This window comes from Leuresthes tenuis, unplaced genomic scaffold, assembly GCF_036924035.1.
Source record: "Leuresthes tenuis unplaced genomic scaffold, fLeuTen1.0.hap1 SCAF_15, whole genome shotgun sequence".
In the NCBI taxonomy this organism is placed as follows: domain Eukaryota; kingdom Metazoa; phylum Chordata; class Actinopteri; order Atheriniformes; family Atherinopsidae; genus Leuresthes; species Leuresthes tenuis.
Genome location: NW_027325369.1, coordinates 25,428,572 through 25,447,470, shown reverse-complemented (window position 1 = coordinate 25,447,470; position 18,899 = coordinate 25,428,572). Strand labels below are relative to the sequence as shown.

The window sequence follows — 18,899 nt, the reverse complement described above, 5'->3', positions numbered from 1 at the left end:
CTGGGGGCGAGGACAGTTCCCGAGGCCGGAGGACCCTTTTCAACACGTTTGTATGGATTCCATTGAATTAAATAAAGGTGTCTCCCTGGTGATAATTGATGTTTTACCAAATGAGTTGAAGTATTTCCATATGCACAGGCAGATGCACTCTCAACCCTGGTGAATTAAATATTTCCTAGATTTGGAATTCCTGAAAAAAAAATCTACAGTGATAATGGGACGCACTTTGTAAACAATATTATCTTCCTGATGGCAAAGAACTTAAAAATAGATCTCAGAAACCACTGTGCATATCATCCACAATCAGCAGGTTTGCTGGAGAGACACAATTGAATAATTAGGTCAAGACTGAAGAAACTGGGAAGAATTGAGTTTACTGTTTACCACTAGTAGTCCTAAACATGCATATTACTCCACCTAGCATTGGATTGACTCCATTTCAGATAATGTATAATGTATGACCATTTTTACTACCACAGAACTATTCACCGGACATGATGAAGAAAGAGAAGAAACCTTAGCAGGATGCATGGTTAAAATGTTAACAAGTAGAGAGATCTCTTCTGTCTAGTCTGTTCCAGGTGACCCTGTGGAGGAATCTCTAATACCCGGAGACTGGATCCTCATCACAGTGATAAAGAAAGAGAACTGGTCCAGCCCAAGGTGAGAGAATTTTGAGAGAATTTTTCTGACACACATGCAACCAAAGCTATTCTGTCAGTGTGTTATACGGCAAAACTAGTCAAACTCTGCAATACATGGACAGTATGTGTATGTACATGTGTGTTTTAAACTAGAGAGTAAACTGTAAAGTTTACTGCAATGAAAAAGAGACTAAAGAAAAGAAGAACAACAAGAAGAAGCTGATCTCTGGTTTTAAAAAAACTATGATTTAAAATTTCTTGACAAACTAAACAAATTCTTTAACTCATCTGAGAGAATCTTCATCCCATCAAGTGGATTGTTTTCTTCATCAAGTCATTTTGAAAAGGTTTTTGCCTAATTTCAGTTTATATGCTTGTACAAAGAAGATTTCCCTCAGTTTATTCTCCAGCTGGAGAAATTCATTTTTCCTGAACTTCTGAAAACAAAGTAGCCAGACTGAAGATGTGGTCTGTAAAAACCTGTTTTAGATGCACAGCTCTTTTTGATACACATTAGTTTCTCTTGCCTTCATTTTTTAGCTTTATCAGTGGTTGTTTCGGTTTCAGCAGCAGCTGTATGACAGCAGCAGGGATAGATTGCTTTTGAACTTTTGGTGTCAGTCGCCCTCTGCTGTCAAAAGGAAGAATCATTTTGCTCTTGAATCATTTCCATCCATTGATTTTTCTCTCAGAAAGACCACAGTTTAATCTCCATTTCCCCTTGTTTTGACTCTGATTTTTGATTGTGAAGATGAAAATGAAAACATAAACTTTTCCCACTGGAAAAACATTATTTTTAGATACAGTATTATTTTATACCGTTTGGATACAGAAAAAACAGCGCTCAGTTATTAATTGGACCAATTTAGACTGATTTTACATCTGACCGCAAACGCTGGTCTTCTTGAACTCAGAGTTTGCTTCACACTCAGTCAAGGAGTTGTGGAACACCAATAACACGCACACAACAGAATTAGACAGAGAGACAATAACTTGGGGAACAGTGAACATTCAACAATTAGGAACCAAGCAGCAGACATTAAAATTGCACATCATGGATATCAGCAAATGCTGAATATGTTCAAACTTACAGACTCTTTTAACAAAGGGAAACATGAGTAACATTTTCAAGTGTTCAAGTCTTTCGCTTCACCTTATTTGCTATTTTAAGTTACATTCATATACACGAATCAGTCAGTGACATGTACAATGTGCACTTACAACAACATGCAACAAGTGACAAAGAAGAACCATCAGAACATAAAGAAGAGAACTGTGTGGAAAGGCACCAGTTTTACTCGTTTTGTAGAATTGCACTAACCCATAAATCTGCATAAGATTGGAATTTACAAAAATAGTTGTTTTATGTTTATCATTCTTATGCCTAAATCAATACTAATTATAGTTGGTAGACTTTTATATCTCTAATATTTGTAAGTATATGGCTGCTTGATTGTAAGAACTATAATTTAATAGGGCTCTTGTCTTTAAAAAGGGATTTACATCATCTCCAGATATCAGCGACAATGATCCGTGCAGAAATGATCATAACGCACATGATCATACAGCCCCATTAGTAAAATAATTTTTTACACCTGGCAACTATAATCATATGGCTTATAGTAGTTTGAACAAACATATTTATGAAACTATATCTATGGTCAGGAGAAGACAAAATAAATAAGTGTTGATAAAATAATATTTTGATGAATGTAATAATAAGATGTTTATCATAGTTTACACTGTTTTTTTTTGTCATTTTATTCTCCAGCAGTTATAATATTACACTGCTGAATGCCAATATTAGTAATCCCTCTATACTCCTGTTCCTCTGCACTGAGATGTCTTGGCTACTTAACAGCCGAAGACTCTTTATCCTTTACTCCTTTCCTTGCAACTCTCTGAGCGACCCCATAGGGCACGTGGCATGCCACTGTCCCCATTTCTGCTGCCCCCTCCACATGGAACATCTGGTCATCGAAGAAGATGTGCGGCCTGATCTTCTCTAACATTGGGCCCTTGGGTGCACCTGCAAGAAAAAGAGCCTCGTCAATCTCTAGACCCCACGAGCGAAGAGTTTTAAGAGCTCTGGCACCGGAACTGGCAGCACTGCGAGCTGTCACCAGGTAGGTCCTGATGGGGCAGTCCATGCGCTGGCCTTTGGCATAAAACTTCTTCTGTAGCTTTCCTAAAACCTCCAGGAAGCCCTTCAGTGGTCCCTGTAAGTGAGATAAAGAAATATTACAACAGAATCACAGCTTGTAGTTTGTACATTCACATATGTGACACTTTATACAGAGAAAATCATATCAAGTCTTTTTTTCTAATAACTTACGTGTATTGCAAACTTAGCACCTTAGTGGCAGAATTTAATAATCAACAGCTAGATCTAGTTTCACTTTTAGCTTAATTTGTCTTGCCTATTACCATGTTGTGTGTACAGTGAAGTTAAAAATTGAATTTCAGTCTAGTATCATCTATCCTTGAAGAAAGTGCACTGAAGTGATAATGACACGTGTCACTTTGTGTGTACTGTACATGGTCCAGGGGCTTGTTTTCATGCGCTTTCTCATGCTCAAAGAACTTGTCCAGTCCATGGGCCTTGTAAATCTGCTCAGACTCATCTGAGAAGAGGACGGCATCGCCATCAAAGGCAACACGCAGCTGAGTCTCTGACACTTCCGTCATCTTCTCTTGGGTGAACATGGTGGCTGCTGCTATACCTGGTTCACACATAATATTTCACACATACTGTGTTTGGATTTTTAATTTCTCTGAAGATATTTTTGAAAATGTATATGAGCATGTCACAGTAGAGCATCACAGTGATGAGTGGCTCATTTTTCTTTGTACTTACCTTCCTCCAGAGCCTCGTGAACCTTGACCGGGTTAGCAGACAGATAAAGGTTAGTGTGATATGCCTTTAAGTAGCCAATTGGACTGTTTCCTCCAGTCATACAGAAGCGCTCAATGAACAACTCTACAAAGAGAAGTGATGAAAAATAGAGGGATCAGATGATGTGGATACAGTTGATAATTACACAAAAAGATCAGCATCACTTTTTGGGGAAGATTTGTCACATCACTGACTGTCGCTTTGTCTGTGTTAATGAGGAAGCAATTTCAATTTAGAAGTTAGCACAAGAAATATTTACCCCATCTTAGCCATCTTACTCATGTAAATGTAATAATAATCATCATGATGAACATAAATATCTTACAGGTCAGTGGAACATGTTGTTGGACTGCACATTATCACACTCTGACTGCCAGTTGTGTGTGAGGGTGAGCATATTTTTTCCACTTGAATACATCAGTTGATGCAGGATTTGAGATGTTAACCCGTGCAAAGAGCCAGAACCAAACTCCCAGCAGTGTTTGTGGTCATATTGTGGTGTGTGGACCATGAGAAAGATCCCACTGCAACCACTGTCAGTCCCAGTTCACACAGAGGGATGACAGTGAGCCCCTGAACTGAGTGGGAGTTTGTGAACTTGATGGGCTTCACAAAGCAGCTGAACAGTAAAGCACCACAGTTCAGGAGATTCTGAGACAACAGCCTGTTCATATTCTGTTTCTGTCTTCATCTAATTTAATCGACAGAGGATACTGCGACACCTTGAGTGGACTTTATGTACACACATCCGTGTCTGTGGGTGAGCTTGGGTCATAAAGTCACTCACAGTGTGGGAATAAGGAGGAGCAGCTGTGGAGTCCAGCCATGCCTTTCTCCTCTTATATGCAATCAGCAGATGGCCTTATGAAACTTCATAAAATCTTAAAAAACAAGTCTAAGCAGTTATTATTTAAACCTCACTTTGGATTTTAGTATTTTTTTATACAGTCCAGAGAATAAAACATGTTTTCCGGCCTCAGAATCTTATACCACTGCTGTCTAAAAGTTTGCTTTTCTGTTTTATTCCTGACTAAACCATCAAAGAGAAATTAAAAGGCACTTGCTGATAATTCAAGTCGATTCAGGATTTATATATATTACAGTATTTGGGTTGGTTTCACGGCTTAGGACAGTCATCTCTTGACTTTACATTATTATATAATTATTTTTAAAAAGTTCTAAATAAACTATATTATCTATATATTGCAGCTATAGAGGGCTCACATTATGCCAACATTCTTGTTAAACACTTTATTTTGGGGCATCTGATATAGGCTGTGTAACAGCTTCAATGTTGACTGCTGCTGCAGACTTTGTCTGACAAGAAGTGCATTTTATCTCTTATCTCTTTCAGGTCCCCCTACTGAAACTGTCCGACTCCTCTTATTAGTGGACTGGTTGGTCAAAAATGGTGAAGTACAAGCCAGCTGGCCATTCTTTGTCTGAGGCACACCAAACTAGCAAATAGACAAATGCTCCTCAAGTCTAGAAACTTAATGTCTCAATTACAAATTCAAGCATTTCAGGCAGTTTCAGAGCAGTGTTCTTTTTTGGAGTATTCTCATTGGTGTGGACTTAGAACTCTTTAAAGGTCCAGGTTATAGATAAGGTACAATGCAAGAAGGGAAGTTATCACTGTATCATTAACTCACTGTGATGATTGATGGTATTGATGAGTCTAAGGCCCACATATGCATGGTTGTTAGTAATGAGCACGACATCAAAGAGCTCCTCGCTCTCGGGATAAAGCTCCCTCAGTTGAGTGTTGACAGCTTCCAGAGCCTGGGAACACAACCAAACACAGATTTGTGTTCAAATAAAGGATCATATCACTGCACAGAGGATGGAAATTAGTGTTAGTTCGCTTATTTGATTATCCACATGCGCAGGAACAACAAGGAATAGTTTTGCATTAGTTCTGACATGTTGCGTATGTGTATGTGCTTGTGAGTCCACCTCTTCCCCCTCATAGTCTCAGACCTTAACAAAAGAGAAGGCAGGTCCAGGGCTGAAAGGCTCCGCTTCATGTGCCACCTGATACTTGATGTACTCCTCCATGCCTTGCTGCTCAAAGATCTGCTGCTCCTTTTCCATGTTGAAGAGAACTCGAGAGGACACGGCGATGGTAATGGCGTTCTCCGGTTTCGGCTGGAGGAAAAAAGGCTGAAGATGTTTCATTTTAAACGAGTAGAGCTGATGGTTTGTCATCTCATCGGGTTCAGAGTTAACTGAAAGTAGGACACAATACTATATTCTATCTTTAAGCGGTAGCAAATAAATATTGAGAAATTTTCATCACTCCACAGACACACAGCTGTGGGTAAACTGAGTGAGGTGATGTGACTGAATTGAAGTGAGAGCGTGATATGAAATACTTTCCCTTGTAAAAGCCTGATAGTGCAGACACACATTCCACAGGCTGACATTTGTTAACTCTTTGGAGGCTGAGACCGAACTCTCTGTTTGTATAGGGGCTCCTGCATTTGATCATATTTCAATTGATAATCCGAATATCATATCATTTATCTTTTGATTGTTTTGCTCATAAACAATCAAAAGATAAATTGAACTGAAGGTTTTTGGGTATTTTTAGTGAACTTTAACTCCTTTATCCCAAGACTATCTTTCTTTAACATCCGTATAAAACATTGTTTCATGAGGTTACAGCAACATGACAGCGTATTGTCAAACTAAATAACCTCAGATACTTCCAATAAATATGCTGACCTCTCCACAAACAGATAAGGTAAGATAAGGTAAACAACAACTTCTTAACATAATGGCATATAAATGCTGAAGACAAGAAATTTGTTAAAACCTATTCATCTGAAACCTTGAGAGAAAATTGACTCTGGCATAACATTGTACTTTGACAACTCCTGCATCCTACACATGCCTGAAGTTGTGGTCAATGTTCTAGTCTCAGGTCTCTGATTGACTTTATCCATCCACCTGATCTGAAACACGACCTCTTTGTCTTGTTCAGTTTCCAACGGACACAATGTAGCATCCTATCGTGTTTCCCTCAACTACATCTTCATGTAGTTTATTTCCAGCACTCACGGACAGACTTGGATCAATCCTTTATCTGTTTTTAATAAGGGTGGGTTTTCATAAACTTGAGTGTTCACAGTGTCTGTGCTCCATAGTTATCATGTGTTATTATCAGTCTTGAGCAATGTGACATAAGTAGCTTTAAAAAAGTGAGCATGAGTGTATCTGATTTCATTATCCAGTTGTATTCTGTTTAATAAGGATCCTCTTTATTGCCGATAAGTCTGACATGGTAGCTGTAGTTGTAAGTAGACTGTGAATGGGAAAAGATGTAAATACTCACTGATTTTGGTTTCCTGGTGGGCGTGGAGGGCGTCAAAACTGTTCCAGCATCTTCCCAGGGAGGTTGGCTGCCCCTGCTGCCATTCTTGACCAAGTCCTGTCCACTGACGGTCAGAGTGTGAGCGCCTTTCAGACTCATCTTACTTCTACAGCTCAGCACTTCCTCCCAGGATCACACTGAGACCCAGTGTGTCCCCTAAAGGCTCACTTTTCTTTGTCCTTATTACAAGAGTTCCCAACAAAATCCTCACACTTCAGGCTTGCTGCAGTCAACAGATGAGATTAACCTGACTGCAGCTGCAGAGACACTTAGCTAAATGCAATATAAATTTAGAGCAGGATACTGCGGAGTAGGAGGATGGAGGCAGAGCATAAAAAACAATAAATTCAAGTTGGGAGCTTGTCCTCTTATCTGTAGCATCGTGCAGATGAAATCCCTCGGTCAGCTCCTCTGTGTTTGTCTGTCTGTGTGCTCCTCTCTTGTACTAACGCCACTGACTTGAAGCAATTCTGCATCCTCACACTTTTGAACTCTTTCTGTTTCTGACTCCCTTCACAGAGCATGTGATGTAATCTATATGACAACTAGCCACTGCATGCTATTGGACAGAGGAAGTCAATGTGTCCTGTGTCGTGATTCTTGAGATGCACTCATGCTTCAGTTCCCTTAACAGAGAGACAGAACCTGAATTTTCTCATAGATCATTTTTAGCTTCATAGAAAAGGGTTTTAATGTATTGTTAAAGGTGTTATTGTAAAGGAACATTATATTCTGTGTTTTACTCACGTCCTTACATGAACTCGTTACATAACCTTGCTATGCCTTGTGGGAAATGCAGTCCATCCCGGCTCAGTTGCTACCCTCCGTGCATGTGCTGATAATGCTTCCTTCTCATCCTTGGAGGTTGTCGTTGCAATGACTGAATTATGAAGCAGCAGTCCCTGTTGCCTGGCAACAGTCAGAGAGTCACTGCGATAGGGACTCACCCATACTGTACTGTTGATCTGATTGGCTGGGTGGACACCGACCTCCAACTGTGGCATCAAGAAACAGGCAGGCGATGCAGTGAACCAAGATAAAAGCGCACATTGTGCTTTGAAGAATATAAATGCTGAATTAACAGTATTAACTCTGCTTTTATCACAACAAACTGATAATTTACCAGCCACAGATGGTTTCTGGAATGGAGATACTGAGCAGGCATGTGTACAAAGACAGACAGAAACACAACTGCATCCATCATGAACATCATCTTTATTTAACCAGCAGTAGTAAAAAAAAAAAAAGGCAGCAAATAAAGAATGTTGAATTCTAATAAGTCTACATAAAAACACATCCGCTTGCACCATTAGAAAAAAGTAAATGTTTAAATTGTCTCGTGTATTTTTTCACTTGTTTAACTGATTTATGTTACAATTAAATGTACAAAAGTACAAACATGAGGATCAATTAACTGTTGTATTTCACATAAGTCTGAAGTTTGATTTGCGAGGGTTTCAATACTAGGGCTAGGACTAAATTTGAGCCATTAACTCTCCTCCAAGCTCTTCAGACACCAGACGCCAAGATGTTTTATTGATTAACAGCAGCAGGATTGTATATCTCTATTTCTCTGGACACCCAAACTCTCTCTCTCCCTGTATATACATGTAAGCATTTTCTTTCGTCTTTCTTTTTTTTCAAGCTAAACCATTGATATGTATCAATACCAACAAATACTTTGAAAATTTCACTTCCATTAACAGTCAGTTTAAGATTTAACTCTCCAAACTAGAAAATGTGATTTCACTGAGGTGGAATTATCAATGTTCATTATCACTATTTTTAGAAATAAGCGTTATGCAAGATAAGATGAAAAAAGACCTTTGGGTCAGTGTGTAGTGAAAGTACATATTGTATAGGAAGGCCCATTTCCAAATCAAATATTTTGATGGGTAATAATTATTGAGGTAGTCATGTGTACAAATCGCTTTTCAGTGCACTGTGGGGTAGCTTAATCTTTAATAACGATAAATAATTTATTAGTTGATTCACATTTAAGAACTGAAACTGTTTATAAAAATCTGCTAAATAACTGGTGACTAAAGCTTTAGAATAAATGTAGTGGAGTGCAATACTTTACTTCAGAATATGCTGTATTACATTTGAAGATTGGGAAGAAAGGATAGAGAGCATAATTTTATCATATGGATTTAAAAAAATAAATGTAGCTCTGATGAATGTAAGTAGTTAAGTTAGTCTTTGCTAGAATAAAAAGTCAAAATATAAGTAAGTTATCTAATTACATATCGTTCTGTGTTGTTCTACATTAATGGAGTTTTAGGAAAGTTTTAAAAGTTTTGAAAGCATTTAAATAAGTTTGCAGTCCTTCCATACATCTAAATAATGCAGTCTGTGTTTGATTGATTCTTTTGTACTTTTGCTTTGCTTGAGACTTCCCTATGATTGAAATACAATTCTCATCATCATCATCTTTTGATGACATTAGAATTATAGATGATGGCGTATTCAAAGCCTTTGTCCCATCTTTTTAGAGACATGTTGCTGCCATCAAATTCAAGAGAAAACTATTTTTCCTACAATTTTTTTATTTTTCCTGGAATAGTAAAATGTCTCACCATGAGACATTTAACATGTTTCATGTGTTTTACATCAAATAAAATATTGGTTTAAGAGATTTGCAAATACTGGTTTTATTTACATTTTATCAGCTTCCCGACTCTTTTGGAATTGTGGTAGTAAACAACAGTTTTTCACATATGACTCTAAAATCTTACACAAAATGCAGACGAATCGACCAATAGTGAAGCCTGGAGTATCAAACCCCGACATGACAGAGGAATGACACTGTTTTTTTGTTATTTTTAATTTAATTTATGAGGCACAAATGCAACCAGAGAAGTTTCAGTCTTTACACCCCTCAGAGAGCAACTAAAAATCTTTAGCCTAGGTATGACGTGAAAGTAGTGTGGTAGCACTGAAAATAAAAGGCAGTCCTTGCATTTAATCCATGCAACCACTAGAGTGTAGTAGAGGCTTAATAAGCTTAGAGCCCTCTGTGTGCTCTGAATGCCTCAGTGTCATTCATGTCTTGAGGTGTTGAAGACAAAGAGGATGTGAAAAAGAAACGTTGCTCGTGTAAAGAGGAAGAGGATCTGAAAACGTTTGCATTTTGTATCTGTAAACAGTGAGACTTTGGAACTATATATGTTATGTTCAATGTCTATGGCAATATTTACATTATTAGGGACATTAAAGGCATTAGGGACAGGTTGTTACAGTGTGAAGATAAAGATTAGATCCAACAAGTAAGTCTGATATGGCAAAAAGTAAAGAATTGATAAAACAAAAATAGTTATATTTATCTTACTATAAGAGTTGGAGGAAAGTGGAAGCTTCACATTCTTTTGTATCTGTGAAGCATCACTTATACATTAAGGAGGCAAAGCCCCGAGCCTACACATGAGTGTCTTTGTGTTTGAGTCTGAAGCTCGGAGGGGGTTAACAGGACACGAAGACAGTTGGGCCGCACCCACTGACTTGATTTGAATAACACCGGCATTTGGCGCGAGGCTTAGAGGAGGTAGTCCTTCTTTATACTGGCTGTGACACCACTCCCCCTCCCCTCCTCATGCACCCTGGAGTGGCGGGAAATGCTGGGGCGAAAAGAACACAGGAAAGAGAAAGAGAGAAGAAGAAAGGGGCTATACAGGCTGAGCTCTAGGAGCTTTGGCACACCTACGCCGTACCTGCAGTTGCCCTGGAAACATGTCAGATGTGAAACAACTTACACTAAGTTACACTAAGAGAGAAAGAAGGAAGAAAAAGAAACATGCCATCCTCTCTGTTTTGGCACAAGACTGCTGGAGAAATAAAGCTCACTGTGGTAGACTGTGGGTGGAGACAAAAGAAAGCATGAGTGTAGCAAGCCAGAACAAAGAGGGTAACAGCCTGGACTACCCCCTACCCTTTATCAGGCCCCACCCCCAACACACAGCCTAAAGGCTTGAGGCAAGCCAGATGACTATTATAACCTTAAGCAGTCCTTCAAAGCAGCCACTCAGGCATGTTTACCACCACCGGATTCTTTGTTCTTACTGGGATTCTGCTTGGTTTAGGCTTGATCCCATCTTTATATTCTTTCTCACAGCTACACAGACACACAAACGTATGCTGTTATCACACACATGTAAAAGCCTTTCTTCTTTTTCTTGCTGAGGAGAGTCTTCCACTAACAAGGTAAAGGATAAAAGGGTCATGTGCGGACTTGGCATAGCAGACAATCAGCAGCACCCACTCCAGCCACATGACTGGATTTGTTGTTAATAAGAGCCCGGAGTCACCCGGGCCTTTTAAATCTGTGGTATTAGTAAGTGGGTGCCACCTGACAGAGCGGACTATTTCTTCATCTGGCAAAATTTGCCAGTCACACAGCAAAAGAGCAGCCTTTCCTCTCACTTCCTGCCTCCAATTGGTTCAACACAAAAACAGGAAGCCTGTGTTTCTTGTGTGTTTCCTAGGTCTTATTACTCTGCCTCTTTCTTGTGTTTTACTCGCACAAGCCTGTAGAGGGGTGGTGAAAACAGAGGCCGTGATTATTACATAAGCTCCACAGTAGTGGTCTCCTGGGCCCTGAAAATCACAGCAGTCACATTCAAGAACCATGCAAGGCTAAACAGAGCCATCTATACACCATGTATTCACCATCTGATAACAGACATTCTGATCATGCTGAGTGGGTATGCATGGGTGTAAATTTAAATCTACATTTAAATGTATTTTGATGCAAATACATCTTCACACTGAAGTAATTGGTCAATAAATTATTTGGCGTGAGTGGTGGGGGTGTGATTGGTGAAGGCCTGACCGAGAGAGACAAAAGAGTAGTATCTGTGTTGGTGGAGGGGCAACAACTATGTGGTCTGTCGAGGGTTAAAGGGGATGGGGGGAGGGTAAAGCCCCTCTCTGAGTAGCTTGGGGTTGAAGGGGTGGGGGCGGCTGCTGGTGACAGCACTGAAAGGGGCTAGATTCAAAAGATGCAGAAAGAGTCCCAAATTCAACTGAGGCAACCTTACACCACAGGGCCAAACAATGGAACATCTGCTGACTGACAAAGGCTAGCTGTTTGCTGTGAGAGCAGTGGTAGCTGTGTTTTAGAAGCGCTACTCGCTGGATATGATCTCCAATGGTGGCAACAGGTTTGAACATTTTTCAATGTCAGAAATATGTTCAAACCTGTTGCATCCATATTCTTATTCCCTTTGGCACCTCTGAGTGGATTGCCTAACTTTATACAGAAAGTTTTCATTCTGTTTGATTCTGACTGAAGTGGATTGCCTAACTTTATACAGAAAGTTTTCATTCTGCTTGATTCTGACTGAAGAGATAGTGTTACAACATACATCACTGAGCTCATAGCTTGTTTTTCAGGCAACACGCCTAAATCCATGTTGTGAATGTCCTTTCACAGACATGTACCAGTCAGTGTTACTGCTAAAATTCTTGTGTTAGTCTGACCAAAACCCAGATTTTAAAACACATAGAGATGTTAGTCCGACCCAAATCGTATGAATTGTCTCTCAAAACCGCTGCTTTTGTCAGAACGCATCAGAAATTGTGACTGAAAAGCATCCCGTTGATACTTTGTGTCAACTGATAGTCAATGACAGCATTTCCAGACTCTTGGCTTAATAAAACCCTGATTTTCCTCTCCTGTGCATACACACTGGGACAAAGACGGCGGTCCAACTATCTGGCCAAGTGGTGCTATAGCTGTAGCTTGACTCAACTGTGCATGCAAACATGTAAACAAGAATCAGCTGATTGCTTTGATATGAAATATTCTAGAAAGCAAGAATGGCAATGGTGAAAAGCAAAAATACAAAGATTTCAGAGACAGAATAAGAACTTTTGTTTTTGGTGGATCTTTTACTGAAAGTGACACAAAACGCCTTTCTCTGCCTGTCCAAACTAAATGTGGTAAATTGTGGTTTTCCAGGCGTAAACCCAGGAACTTGAAGTTTTGTGCTTCCCAAAATGAAAACGTGTTAGCATGTTTGAAGCTTTAGAAAACTAGTATGACAAATATAAAAGATGGGTGCTATAATAGCAGCTCATGTGACCACTGCCATTTGTGCACAGCTATTGAGTTCAGATGATGCCCCGTTAGGGGTCCTTGTGATGTAAATTTGATCATCAGAGTGTTCATGAGGCTCTGTGCGGATGACTGCATTCCCACAAATTCTTGGTGTGCATATGTGGAATACCTCTTTCTGTACCTGACCCCCAGTTGAAGGTATCTAAAACACCTTTTTTTTGTACCTGTAGTTATTGTGACAGCTGCTCGCAAATACTTTCACGCTAGTTAGCAATAAAAACAAAACAACTATGCAGCTTAAACAATGGATGTAGCTTATTTTTCCTGAATGTATTTATTTATTTGCTGCACTGGGTAAAGCACAAGTGCTAAGCATAACAACACATCCTCTTTAAAATCAATATCCACAAATCTTTTAAAACTCACAAGCATCAAACAGACATGGAGGAACATTCGTATCAATCTAGATTTTGTTTCTGTCCACCTGCAGAATGAAGTATAATGTACCCCACCAACTTCTGAGGGTAAATACACACTTAGTTCAACTCAGTTGCTAACTTTGTCTGTTACTTGGTGGTCAGTATGTAGATTATTGCAGCTGGGGTTAGGGGAAATTATGCTTTCCACTTCACATCAAAACATAACAAACAAACAAAAAACCTGCAAAGCCTGTTGATCCCCTGAGTTGACTTCAACCAGATTGCAAATTAGTGGAATAGGAAGAACAATCCATCTGTGGCAGCTGTCTGTGTATACTAATAATGCACCAATGACCAGGTCCTATGTTCAGTGGGAGTACTGTATTGTGCATATGTACAAAACAATAATAAACATAAATATTTAGAGCCAAGCAAACATTCCCCACCAAACTCCTCACCCTGTCTCACCCACATTGCTTATAGTATGTGTGTGTATTGGTAGGAGTGGAGTTGAAGAGGGGTTGCCATGGTGGGACTGTCACTGGAGAGTCCTATTCCCCCATCTCTACCACAGATTATCCATTAACCAGCATCGTGGTTACATCTCCACAGTTACAGGTGCCTCTCCAGGGCCTAAAGGCACCTTAGAAACAGATTACTTATAAATCCTGCCTTTTTTGTTTGTTTACTCATTTACTATTGGAAAGTCTATCCACCCTGCTCCTGGTTTTGTTCGAAGCAGGTCAGAGGTGAATGTGAGCCATTGACAGCTTAGCCAGTGAGATGGTTTGAAGACCTTTTGATGGGTTCATTATAATCAGAGCTGTGGTATGTCTGGGCCCAGATGGTACCAGCGTTTACACTAACAGGATTAGGATAAGCACCAGATTAGATTATTACCTCTTTGAGTTTATCTCTGAAACCACTAACTCTACAGTAAGTGAGATAGCCTTTTGCTGAGGAGAGTTAAAAAGGTGCTTGTTGAAAGGCGGAACACAAAAAGCCAAAACAAAGGTTTGGCAAATCCTGGCAACGCAGACACAGGAACTTGTAAGAGTGTGGGCATCCATTTGGTTTCATGGAAAACCTATGTGTTGGCCTAGCTGAGGTTTAAAGAAAAACACCGGTTTGACACCAGTCAGCTGGAGCCAGATGTATCCAGAGAGAGGAACATATAAAGCCTGCTCCAACTGAATCATCACTGTTATGTAACACTGTGCTTAGGAAGGGGAGGGCGAGCAGCACGGGGGGGGGCGATAGAAGAAGACTGACCTAGATCGGCAAATAGTGGAGATAAGTACCTGATGGGAAGGCAAGGGCCAGCAAAGTGTAGGGGGCTGACAGAGAAATGAGGGCGTACAGAAACAGGAGAGTAGGGAAGACTGAAGTGATATCTTGCATGCCAGCTTATCCATGCGGTTTCTCGGTGCTTCACTGGAATACAGTGGCTGCCTGGTTGTGAGTTCCAGTGACACAACCAGGCTGGAATGTGGGTCAGTAGGCAGGGAGTTTGACAACTGTGGCCAGGGAAAGTTTTCTACAAGCCTTTGTGTGTGCATGTGTGGTGTGCGTTCTCAGAAACAGATGTGTGTATCTGCGTCTTTTCCCGCTTGTGTTTTCCACATCTTCCTTGACCATCAGCCACTTGAAAATAGAATAAGAGGAAGGGTGTGTGTTGAGTGTTGAGTAAGCGAGAGATGACATCGAGTCCACTTCTCCCCTCGGAAGACTGAATCCTTCTGAGCATGTAAACCTCCCAAAATCTATCTGCTCAACTTGAATCCACCACCCAATGGGAGCTTATTAAAGTCCACTGCAGCTCATTCCCACAAGAGATCAGAAGGTTATCCTTTTGCCTAGTTCTCCTCGACCTGTTTTATATATCCTATATAACCCCCAGCATGTGGGTCAGAGATAAGCAGCCAATTGTACTAAGGCCTGAAGATCACAAACCAGTGCCGTGTTTATGGTCTGTTTCCTCCTCTGCCCCATAGTGTAAACACACAATGCATACACACTATACAAATCAAGACAGTCAGAACACACCCAGGCGAAAGGGTGGAAGTATTGCTCAACTTGTCTGACTTTTTTCAGTTTCAAATTGCAGAGGTAAGAGATTCTTCACAGCAACAGCCAGAGGATGTTAACGGTTGCGAAAGTGGACCATCTTACTTTCCAGAAATGCATATGCTTTTCATGCCCAATTAAAAGCCCCGCTGAGGAAGCCTACACTAACAGACTGTAGATTCCCACGTACTTCCACGTGTCTTGAAGGCAGTTTATCTGCAAGAGATGCCGGAGCAGCGAGTAGGACTGGTTGTGTTTCTTATGCCAAAGATAAGATGTACGGGTTTCTTTTTTCAATTTGGTCTGAGGTGATGTGTTCCCAAAGGTACACGTGCACAAACACATTCTTTATCCATTGTTTGGACAAACCCTTTTGCATTTCACATAGTGATAAGTGAAAGTGTCATCTGTAATGTCTAACTGTCACAGTTGTTTAAGTTGTATTCTTATCTTATCCTGTCAAACAGCTTTTCTGATTTGCTCTATTAAGCACAATTTAAATCAGTCACACCTTCAGTCTGTAGATAATGATCTGCAAAAATTATCTTGTGCATGCTACGCCAGATCTAACAAAAACTGGGCTATTAGGTCTCATCATATGAATATTGACTTTTGAAAAAAAGAGAAGGAAAGATCAGCGAGACTGAGCTGACCTGTAAATCACAGTGAGGCTGCTTTCCACCCAGCCAAATCATCAATTCTCCACAGTCCCACCCTGACTGTGCACATCACACACTTCTGTCTGACCACCAGTAGAGCCATTCACACTGTGGGAATGTGCAGACTATGACAAATCACACACATCTCTATTCACAAACAAGATATGTAGTTTAGGGGACAGCAAGCGTTTATGTGGACTACATGGGTTCATTTTTTTCAATTACAAAGAAGTGTAGCCGACTAATGTAAAATAATAAAACACGCTCTTAAAAGTGTGTACAAGTGAGCACAAAATGCACACTGCACGTAGCAGAAAATCTGGTCTGGCAAGTTAACCGTCAAGAGTGGCACACAACATCCCATCAGACAAAGAGATCCTCTTTCCTCATTGTTTTCTTTAGGAAAAAGTTGAAACATAAGAGCAGCATCTGCAGAGTGTGCATTGTCAATATTTGCACACATGGGGTCAAGACCCTCATTCCATTACTGTTATCTCCAGTTTAACAACTACAGCATGTGATCTGACACCATTCTACCAGTTAATCCTTAAACTTGTTGTTTCTGAATTCTGAAGCATAGTATGTTAAAACACCATGCTTGCACCATGCTGTGGAATGAACATTGTGCATGTTGCTGTTGAGACTCTTAGATAAGGTCAAATGAAAAGCGCATGTCTTGAAGAGAATCTGCTAACCTTTACTATATCACTTATTATCCCCATTACTTTACTTTTGCAAATTAATTTTTTGGTTGTTAGTTAACAGGAAACACATCAGACATTTTGCTCCTATCCTATCTGGTCCAAAACCTGCCATCTGATATGTACTTTCACTTCCTGATGCAATATAAAGTGCAAAGCAACACAACAGCAGTTCATGACAATCTGAGCAGTCGCTGTAACTGGGTTTCATCAAGTTAGTACTGCCCCCCCCCCCCCCCCCCCCCACACACACACACACACACAGTTTACTAAAGAAATCTGAGAATTAAAAAACTCAGAATTTCCTATCTTAAAAAATATTACAAAGAAAAAAAATGGAAAAATCAGCTGGTGCAGAGTTTCTATCATCCGTTGTGTCTCATTCAACAGAGCCTCCTGAGACCAAATGTTGATTTGATAATGGAAATAAAGGATATTCCGTTGGGCCAGAAAACAGTGCCCTTGGGGCTGAGTAAATAAACACATGAAACACCAGCCAGTCCCAGCAGGAACAAAAGCAAGCAAGGTGCAAGACGGTTGGAGTTCAGGGTGTGCCTGCCTCGTTTGTCAGGCTGGACTGCCTGCTTGAACCACATGGCTGCTTTCAGTTATCAAACAAATGACAGGAGCTCAAAGCTGAGTCATCCAGGGTTTGTGTGCAAAATCATATGAAAACAAGAATTGTGTCTGACATGTTGTAACTCCTTGAATCTACAGTATCCCTGAGCGAACACATCAAATTGTGACTCTGGAGAGAATATTTTTACATTTCTAGCCATCGTCTTAGATTACACTCTCGGATCGGGAGGCTGATCGGGGGGGGCATTCAGTTGGTTGCAGTCTGCAAGTTCGCCACAAGAAGTCACGAAATTCTTCACACTGCTCTTTTAACAGTGGACAAACAGTATAATAGCTTATTTCATTGCAGGAGGTACCTCACGTTCTGTACAATTCGGTGGACAAAGCTACATATATATAATGTAAAAACAAGTATTTTACATATTATTGTATTAGTACTACCGTATTTATATTAGCACTACTACTACTGATAATGTTTTAATTAACTTTTAAATTTAAACTTGCTTTCTTTATTCTGTTTCAAACTTCAAAACGTCCTAATGACCTCCTGATGTATTTGGATTTGGGGGAATTCCTCGAAGATGGATAGCAAGTTGTCAACTCTCCACAACATCAACATCACATGGATGCTTACTCTCTAATAAACAGGCTTCCTTCCCAGTGACTGTGGGGTGTTCAGGATCCTGCTTTGGGGTCACCTCTCCCCTGTCCACATTTGGTGCTACATTGTTCTATGTTGTTATGCCAAATTTAAATACCATTTGCTTCTGTGCTCTGCCCTGTTTTATGTTTTGACACAAAAAAAAGGAGTAAACCTCAAGCAGTTTTCAAAGCAGGACACCGGTCGTATCTAAAGACTAATCATTACATTGCACCAAACAAATCATCTGATTACACAACAAAGGTTAAAGGCATGTGACAAAACAAAGTTTTACAGCCACTTAAACTAACCAGTCCAGAGTCCCTGACTGCATATCTGCACTGTAGCTCCACACCTTGGGAACTGCTCTAAAGATACCAATAGTATTTATGTGAGTGTGACCTAATTCAGAGCACATCAGGAAACCGGCAAGCAACAGCCACTGCAGAGGAGAGGAGCCACAATGGTATCACACACACACACCTACACTCCTCAAGGGCAAGTCTGAAGGACAGGCTCGATCGAACCTCCTGAAGACCAGCAGCTGCTGCGCGAGATGCACATTTATAGTGGAAAAAACGCTGCAAAGTCACAGATCAAGATGTGTTGGCTTCAATCTGTGTAAACTGTAATCTCTGCCTCAAATGAAGCTTTCACTTGGGTGTGAGTTAAGGTTGAGTTATGTTTCTATGGAGACCAACAGAGGTTGAGATGAGAGCAAATCCAATTGATGGCAAGGCTGAAAGGTTCTGAGATACTCATTGCATACTTAAGCATACGTAAGTTGTGGCTTTGTAGGGTACTACTGTATCTGCACTGACCACTGTGTAATATTTGAATAAAAACAATAAGACATCAGA

At 40.2% G+C, this 18,899-nt stretch overlaps 1 protein-coding gene across 1 annotated transcript; it reads right to left on the bottom strand.

Moving 5' to 3' along the window:
• Positions 1-1,480: 1,480 nt before the first annotated feature.
• Positions 1,481-7,803, bottom strand: LOC140270744 (cytosolic 5'-nucleotidase 1A-like). The gene is made up of 6 exons (XM_072365942.1): positions 6,878-7,803; positions 5,521-5,688; positions 5,193-5,322; positions 3,502-3,624; positions 3,183-3,367; positions 1,481-2,863 (listed from the first exon to the last, which is right to left on the bottom strand). The coding sequence occupies exons 1-6, from the start codon at positions 7,013-7,015 to the stop codon at positions 2,495-2,497; spliced, it is 1,113 nt and encodes a 370-aa protein (XP_072222043.1). The 5' UTR covers positions 7,016-7,803; the 3' UTR covers positions 1,481-2,494.
• Positions 7,804-18,899: the final 11,096 nt, after the last annotated feature.

Excerpts from the sequence above, each read along its gene's own strand:
- LOC140270744 (XM_072365942.1), bottom strand. The coding sequence starts at position 7,015 with ATGAGTCTGAAAGGCGCTCACACTCTGACCGTCAGTGGACAGGACTTG. Across the intron at positions 5,689-6,877 it reads CCACCAGGAAACCAAAATCA|CCGAAACCGGAGAACGCCAT; the intron begins GTGAGTATTTAC and ends TTTTTCCTCCAG. Across the intron at positions 3,368-3,501 it reads TCACGAGGCTCTGGAGGAAG|GTATAGCAGCAGCCACCATG; the intron begins GTAAGTACAAAG and ends TGTGTGAACCAG.